At 42.8% G+C, this 8894-nt stretch overlaps 1 protein-coding gene across 2 annotated transcripts; it reads right to left on the bottom strand.

The window, feature by feature from the left end:
• On the bottom strand, nucleotides 1-8340 carry fscn2b (fascin actin-bundling protein 2b, retinal). Of its 2 annotated transcripts, XM_075457653.1 has the most exons (6): nucleotides 8248-8340; nucleotides 7372-8098; nucleotides 914-1070; nucleotides 696-817; nucleotides 405-572; nucleotides 1-284 (listed from the first exon to the last, which is right to left on the bottom strand). In XM_075457653.1, exons 1-6 carry the CDS (start codon nucleotides 8338-8340, stop codon nucleotides 79-81), a joined length of 1473 nt encoding a protein of 490 aa, XP_075313768.1. In that variant the 3' UTR covers nucleotides 1-78. The 2 variants fall into 2 exon arrangements, with proteins under 2 accessions (XP_075313768.1, XP_075313767.1); XM_075457652.1 differs by having other exon boundaries at nucleotides 405-817.
• Nucleotides 8341-8894: the final 554 nt, after the last annotated feature.

Below are 8894 nucleotides of genomic sequence, written 5' to 3'. Positions count from 1 at the left end.
TTGGAATGATGATTAGTGGTGGAGCACCTCAACAATCCGAAGAGTTAAGTCTCAGGTTTGAACCAATGTTGGTTTGTGTTAATACTCCCAGAGGGCAGAGCTGCTCAGGCTGAGTGCATCTCCTTTGAGCGTGCCTCCCTGGTCTCCACGCAAATATCTGCCGTTTTTACCACGAATTGCGAGGCGGCCATGCTCAAGGAGCTCCAAAGTGAAATCCTCCGGGGCCTCACCATCTGAACACACTAGCCCGGCACTGTTCACATACCAGAACCGGCCGTCAACACCTGTGCCGTAAAAGACAAACCAGTGAGGAGAAAACAAAGACGGAGCAAGAAACTCATCAACTTTTGGTGGTTTTCTTATGGAAACCTTCCATTAGTCTGTTTGAGCGGGTGCATCCTGACCTTTAATGTTGTAAGCCCCGTTGCTGAATTGCAGTGTGAAAATGTCGTAGACTGATCTGCTCGCGTCCAGCGTGTTAGAGTTCTTGTGGTGGCAGATAAATCCATTCTCCCCTCTCAGGATCAGCATTGGTCGGTTGATTAGTTTCAAGGTGAGCTGCTCATCCTCACCTGACAACAGCAAAATGATGGAAATCACCAGAGTCAACACAAGGCAGATCAGAGTCTGGGTCTGAACAGATGAGACCTGGGACTGAAGAGTTTGGATGAAGCAAAAAAAAGGGAAAGACTTACCCACAGAATCACTTATTGCAAGTAACTGGCCATTCTTCTTGGTGCAGACATATTTGCCATTGTTAGCTTTTAGTGCCACCTTGTGGTCGAGCCACTCCACTGAAAACATGGTGTTTGCTGATCTGTAGTAGAGAAAAGTTGAGACTTTCTTATCCCTTTGTTGTTCCAGGAGATATTGCGATCACGTGTTGAATGCACACGTGTCAAAATTCACTCACACTTCTGTGGCAGTGCTCTGGATGCCTCCATGAGCCACCAGAGCCCAGTAGTTCCCTTGGCTCGTGCGAAATGTGCACTTCTTTGTTTCCTTGTCAATCTCCATCTGAAACGTCTCCATGTCAGTCTCATCCTCCTGATTGGCAGCCAGGCTCACGCCTGAGAGGGGCATGGAAAGAACATGTTAATTAACTGGTTTGCATTTATCTCCCTTTCAGACCTGCAGTGACACGTCTGAGATTTCATTATCCAAGTCTGATGTAAGGCTTGTCACTGTTCACGTCATTGACATCATTTCCAAGATTATTTTCAACAGTGATGAACATGAGGGTGCACTCAGTAGTTTACATCAAACATTTTACAGTTTTTAGAAAATCTTTATCGTATCTTCAGAGGCTGAGAAAGGTATGTTTCTGTGGACGTTGGCGAGTTTTTAAGAAAACTCAGATTTCAGGCAGCTTAAGTGTACTTTTTAAACGATGCCTTAGTTCTGAGTGGGTTACCACTACTAGCCAAACAAGCCACTAGGTAGGCCCCATGGAAATGTGTCTCGTAAGTAATGCCGATAAGTAAAGCAGAGATGGCTCTGGACTGCAAACAAGACCCGATTTTTACAGATGAACTGAAGTCCTGAGATAATTTTGAGATGTTTAAAACGTAGCAGCAAATCTTCCAGAGCATTTACTGCCTGTGTGAGAGTGGGGGTGTGTGCTGGTGAGCTGATGCCTCTTGTACGTTCCCCTGACCTGTTTGATGCTTTCCGTTCACTCCTCACTAATTGGATACATACAGATACATGCACTGCCGATATCAACACAACAAGGAACCAAATCCACTACTCTTAATGTGTTATAAAGAAAACATTGATTACCAGTTGTAATTTATGCATCATGTTCTGACTCCTGTGCGCTTTAAACAGACCCGCCTATCCCAGCTGCCATTAGGCGAGAGGCAGTTTACACCCTAGACGGGTCGCCAGTCCTTCACAGGGCCAAACCACAGATAAAAAACACATTCACACTTCTATGGTTAATTCAGAATCACTTATTAATCCGGCAGGGGTGTTTTGGGACTTTGGGAGGATGGTGAAGCACCAGAAGTGAACCCACGCATGCTCTGAGAGAACATGCAAATGCCACAAAGAACCTCTCCACCCAGGCACCTTCTTGCCTGCACACCACCACGCAGCCTAAAAAAAGGGTAGACATGAACTGAAACTTTATCATTGTGTAATCATTAATACACAAGACACCGCTCTCGCTAACAAGCTTTGTGTCACTTCCGCTGTCACCACTCAACACCTAAACATAAATCACACCTGATTTTGACAAATATTTTCCTGAAACCTCCAGAAAGCAGTTATCTTAGCATTTCTGTTGCTTGTGCATGAAGCTGGACCACTTGTGAGAAGCATACACGCGAGAATCACATTCTCACATCAGCAAACAAACACTGACCCCCCTCTGTGTATGCTTAGTTAGATGGTGTGATATCCTGCTTTAGAAACAAACAGTCAGCCTTACTAATGATCTTTTTCTCAGGGCTTTACCAATTTCGTTTAGATTGTTTCCTTTTTATTTTTTGTTTTACAGTTTTCTTATTTTTGTTTTACAGGCAACGAGACAAACCACTATATTATTGTCAACAGGTCCGAGCACTGTCATAACTGCAGATGGAAAAAACGCTTGTCTGCCACACAATGAAAACACAGACTGCAGATGGCCAAATCCTTAATTAGATGCTTCTCTAAATATCCTCAATACATTTCCTTAATCCTTTAGCAACACTAATCTCTGTGTCTTTTATCTCTTTCTGCTCTTTTCTCTGGACAGCCATGTTACCTTTTCCCCTCCCCCACATCTCCCTCCATACCCCAGATGCCCTTAAAACCCCAACCCACACCATTACTCAACCCTCAGCCCTATCTATCTGCCCTCTTCACAGCTAGGCTCTGATATAATCCGCTTTCAAGTACTACCCGTCCAATCCCTCAATCTCCTCAATAAAAGAATAAAGAAAAAACAGGAAACAACCAGAGGATTTCATGGGCCACGCTTAGCAGGATGTGCGGATAATTATCAATTCCTCTCAAATCTTAAGCTAAAGGAACAATGAACGATCGAACAGGACTACAATGGTACTACACGGTATCAACTGGCTATATAGATCGAGACATATCATAGAACTCAGAGTAGCCTCAATTTACATAAAAGATCCTCCTTTCATTTACTTCTTGGACAAACACCCAAACTCTTGTGGACATACAGTGCTTTCAAGCAGAAATGTAAAAAAAGAGTGAAATCTGAGTAGTGGTCATTTTGAAGTGTCAGCAGAACTGTGCAAGTGATTTGAAAGGTAAAGAAAGATTGTGGAAAATGGTTTCCCCTTAAACTGTGCTCACCGAGCTGAAGAAAAAGTCAAAGACCAGACGAGACGAGCTACCCTAACGCTTCATTCAGCCATTTGAAATTATGCCGAGGGGTGTCCATGTTAAAAGGAATCTTTAACACCTAATTTTCCAAATAAATGCATAGCTGTGGACTGTATGAGGAAACATTTAAGACATTCTGCTTCTTTATAATAAAATCAGGATTTTATTGGAGCAACGGTTCGAACATGCTTTAAGTTTTAGCGAGTTGACACCTAGTCGTAAAGGGCTTCTTTTCAGTCACAATATCTGACTCATTTAGCTATCTAACAAGAAAAACAAACAAAAATATGTAAATCAGAGCATCTTTGTATAGGACATGCATACATACAGACTGGGTTGATGCCCAACTACATTATTTGCGAGTGTTAGTACAGCCTTGAGAGGTTAGATTTCGAACGACTTGGGTCGGACTAACATCCATCCATTTTCTACATCCATTTCATTGTAAAAGTTCTGTATTTTTCTGACCTTTTGCAATGATTAATTTTTTTCTCACATGTCATGTAAACTTACTCAGTATTATTCAGATCTAGCCATGATGCTTTGTTGGTTGATTTTTTTTTCTGGTTTGCATGACTCATAGGTTTGCCAGCTGATTTTTCCACCGAACAACACACAGGGAGCTAGTCAGTAGAGCAGTTTGCTGTTACTCTGCTTTATTACTCTTTACTTACCTTACACTGCCCCTTCATTGGTGCTTTGTGTCTTGCAGACTTAATGTTTATTTCTGAATATATGCAGAATAGATACTCTAATCGCAAGGTATCACATGCATGAAAATACAGCATTAGGCAAAAATAAATCCAGCCTACGATTACTGATGGATACATGCGTATGAATTATATCTGCATAATGCAAGTGCACATGAACATGCCAGTCTGAAGTGCCTGAAGAAAAGACAGTAATTTTGTTTGTTGTTTTTCAATTAAAAAGAAAAAAAATAACACAGATTTTAATGCACGTTGTTCAGCATTCAGCTCATGGACATGACTGTTAATCCCATCTGTTTTAACGTTGTTATTGGGCATTTTGCTTCCTGCAGAGATAAATTGGAGGTAAAAAATAAAGGGGATGATACGCAACAAAGATGTCATGCTTACTGAGCTACTTGGATGCTTTAATCACATTTTATTCACACCCGATAAACTAGGTATCATGAGGTCTTACAGCTGGTTAAATTATCATTGATCTTAAGTGCATCTGAAGCATACATTTAAGCTCCTCAGCTCTACAGCTATGCTGGAGGGGGGGGGCTATCACTCTCATTCTCTCTCAATGTCATGCTTTGTCTGCCTATTCCATGTGTCCATTTCACACTAATTCAACCCAGAAATGATCCTCAGACAGAGCTCAGCTGGGACCTCACAGTCGCTATCTGATAGATGAAAAAAGAAGAGACAGAAGGAGGAGAGATGGATGGAGGAAAAGGAGGAAATGGAAAACAGGACAAAGAGATTGGACATGCCGAAATCCAAGCTGGCAATCTGTTGATATCAACAGCATTGTTGACGAACAACTGCGACACGTTCGTAGGTCAAGCAAAAGAAACAAGATGGCATCATCACTCCATTATCACTGGTAAACTATGAGCACATTAAATGTATCTGTACACATCTTAGTGCTTCTGGACGACACACACATAGCTACAACAGTACCTAATTTAGATCAAATCCCGGATCAAGCTCTACTTCCTGGCATTGTCCTACCAACAGGTCTTCAAGCGGGGCAGGCCTATGTAATCCATCAATGATAAATGGCTCTGACATCAATTATTGATAGTAAGCTGATGCCACTATTCCTCTGCCGCTTATTTTCCTGTTTCTCCCAATCCTAAATCCTTTACATCTGCATTTTAAGCGTTTTTTAAAAAAAAAAAAAAAAGGTAATTCATTTTTTCCACTTATGTATTCATGCGTTAAAAGACAGTTTGTTTCATAGGACAATTATCTCATCTTCACATTCAGTGCAGAGTGGACCATGTAGACCCTTAGAGCACAGAGATGAGATACATAATTATACACCAACGTGGCATGCTATTACACACACACTTTCACACCACATTCAATAAAGAACAATTCTGAGTGGACAGAAATACTGCATTTCAGTACATTTTACTCTTTCACACCTAAGTTTGTGGTTTGACTCTCTTCTATCGCTGAGTCTTTTACTGCAGTGCTGCTCTGCAACAAATGGAGCCTAAACAAAGACGCTAATTTATGAGGACACACATGAAGACAAAGAACCCACCTGCATCTACACATACTCCTATTGTCCTATAGTCTTTTGGGAGCTGTATCCTCTACAGCTGCATCCCAGTCACACATGTTACTAAATTTCTCTGTGTTTTCTCAATTTTTAGTAGCACACAACACTGACTGTGGCTTAGAATAGCGGCTTAGATTCGTTGTTTTAGAGCTGGACCTGGTGGGGCAGAAGTTTTGGCTGCAGGTAAGAGGCAGCTTGGGTTTCTGAAAGCAGACTCCCCCAAACCCTCCAGGAACAGGGGCCAACTTCATCAATAATTCAACACAACTCACCACTCACCACAGCAGGACGGTGTGGTTGTGATCTTCGAGGAGGAGGATAAAGCTTTTGTTTGTGCTGAGAAAGTGTATGAAGAGAAAAACAGGATGAAAGGCAGTATGCTGCAAATATTTGTCAGTGTGTGAGGACAAATGCACATGTGCAACCTTATATAGTATTCTAGTATATGTATGTATACTTTATAGTCCAACTAATTGCTTGTTTCCCCTTCAACCAATCAGTTTAATGTGCTCCCGAAAGTTTGATTCCTGAATGCAGCCCCCACTGCTGACCAGGAACAATGAGCTGAGAGAGGTTCAGTTACAGCACCCAGGGTTGAAGTAACTCAAGCCTGCAGACAAGAATCTGCAGCCTCTGGATGGCTGTCATGACCTAGTATGCTGACAAGCACCGTTGGTGTGTGCTAATCTATCCCAAATCCAGTTTTAAATCAGACCAGCAGGCCCGTTTCACCATCAGCAACTGAAATGCAACATAAGTCCCTCCACTGCACCTCTGGTTAGATGTAATATGACTCTGACAGATAGGACTGGTCTAGTTTTTGCACTGATCAAAGAAATTCAGCCTAGTTAGGGTCAGGGAGAGGAAATTACTGAGAAGTCCATCATCCTGCACTGTGATGTCATGCCTGCGTGCTGATCAAATAACCCCACGTAACCGCCCCATCACAAGACTGAGGAGTAAATGCATAATATAGCACAACAGAACATTACTTTACAGCATATTGGTTCCAAGCAGCTGTCTCAGTAAGCTTATGGGTCAGTAATAGACAGGATTAAAACCATTACCCAACAATGCCAAGAGGTGCTTTTGAGAAGGAATGAAAGTTTTTTTTTAGAAAGATCGCCATGTTAGGTTACAGAAAATGAAAAAATGCACATTTTCTGAACCTTTCTTATTCAATATCGTTATCTTTTCCAGTTTAAATTACACTTTATTTGACAAACAAATGAAAGCATATTCACTGAAACTAATTGCACTTTGTAGTTTTTGCCAATATGGATGAAAAATAAATGTTATTTGAGTTTAATTTGAGTGTAACTTAACACAGCATCTAAATCAGTCACAGCCCTTAAACACAACATTCCTCTCTGGTGTCCCAGATGAGGCTGATGCTCTCCTGTTTCAGCCTCATCTATCTTGTTTTCCTGGGAAGAAGCAACAGTTCACTGGGATGTAAATGCATGCTGATGTGCAGACTACAATACCCGTAATTACTATGCACCCCTTATCAGCTGTCAATTTCTGCTTCATTATGTATGTGAGCAGGTCAGCCTCTGTCAGCAAAATCTCATGTGACCACCCTCATTGGCACTTAAGGTCAACCTCTATCCATTTAATCAGCTGTTTGGGATTCTGTGGAAGGTTTTAGGGAGACTAGAAAACTACCAGAGGAACAGCTTGTCCATGCATGCAAAGATTTAATAAATAGAAATCTGATTTCTGAGTGTAAAATATTCTGCTGACGTGTCTTTGTTTCCTTACCTTGTCTTATGGAGACATAGCGGCCATTAGCTGCTATCAGGACCACCTGCGGGTGGCTTTCCTCCAAGTCAAACAGTTCATCTTTGCCTGGCTTGGAGCACCGTCCAGACCTAAGTGTCCCTGTAGGCCCCATGGGAGACAAATATTTCCCCTCACAATCTTTAAAGGCAAGCTTCCCACACTTCAGCTCAAGCGTGTACGCCGTGGTCCTCCCACTCTGCGTCAACAGCTTTCCATCGTTGCTGAGAAAGCGGCTGTCGCAGGTTTTCAGGCAGTACTTCCCATCCAGGTAGACAAGGGTCAGGAGTGCTGCCACACCCCAGGGAATGTTCAGATCCACAGCGATCTCCCCATCCTCCATGGAGAGGTGGGCATAACGCTTACGGGCCACGGACAGCAGGTTGGCCTGCGGATGCAGAGCCAGATGCACCGCCCACAGCTCAGCATCTGTGATTATCTGAGCGAAGCAGGACAGGTAGTCCCGAGAGCCACCGAAGAAACGGAGGTACTGCTCAGATTGCAGGGCCCAGCGGCCATCTGACTGAGCCACAATAAGAAAGCGGCAGTCTGAATTGCGACCATCAGCCTCACAGGTGACTTTGCCATCCTTATCAGAGGCCAGGTAGCGTCCAAGGTGACTGCGAAAATACACCACCTGGGTGTCTTGGGAGTCCTGCTCTAGAGTCCATATCTGCTTCTTCTTTAGGCTGGGAGCTGATGCATTCACCTGAGAAACAAGAAGGGTGTCACTCAAATATATTTTGCACAACGTATAACTTGGCTTGAATTGTCATGTCATGTCATGCCCTTTGTTTAAAGTTTTGTGACCATATACAGGTCCATAGGCAGTGTAGAACCACAGCAAGATTTTTGTACCTTGAAACCAAAGGACTCAGCAGTGAGGTAGCGACCCTCACGATTGATTAAACCAAACTGCAACTTCAAGGGACTGTTTCCATTAGCAGGCATCTTTACCTGAGGATTTGGAAAGATGGATTGACAGGAGAACAAGAAGCAAGGATTGGGGGAGATACAGGGGTGACATGGAAAGCAGATGTTAGGGGTATGATTAAATAAAGGGGACTAAGGTAAGAGGTGATGTCATGGCAATAGATGAAATGCACAAGTTGTAAAAGCAGGAAATCAATTCATTTAGTTACAGTATTTAAAGCACTCTCAAAACCACAAATTCCATCCCCCGCCCATGGCTTCATTATACATTTTTCCAGCCACAGGCTCCTAATTTACTTACTGCGGTTTTGTGGCTTCCCCTATGCAGTTCCTGCGGCTCTAATTCCAGCTCCCAGATTTAAGAGGCTTCTTTCACCAGGCGTCCTCTTGTAATTCTTTCTCTTTTTCTTCCACTCTAGCTGGCTCTTACTCTCTGCTGATCGTGTCTCCCAGCTCACCTCCAATACAGCAACTGTTCTCCCTAATCAGGTTAGAGGCAGCAAAGACTTGAGTCAGCCTTGATCTCTGTTCAGTCTGGTGTCAGCCCCTGTTTCACTGTAGACTAATTTTGC

Source organism: Odontesthes bonariensis, chromosome 23, assembly GCF_027942865.1.
Source record: "Odontesthes bonariensis isolate fOdoBon6 chromosome 23, fOdoBon6.hap1, whole genome shotgun sequence".
NCBI classification, from domain to species: Eukaryota; Metazoa; Chordata; class Actinopteri; order Atheriniformes; family Atherinopsidae; genus Odontesthes; species Odontesthes bonariensis.
The sequence above is the reverse complement of the archived record's forward strand: the minus strand, read 5'-3'. Positions and strand labels throughout refer to the sequence as shown.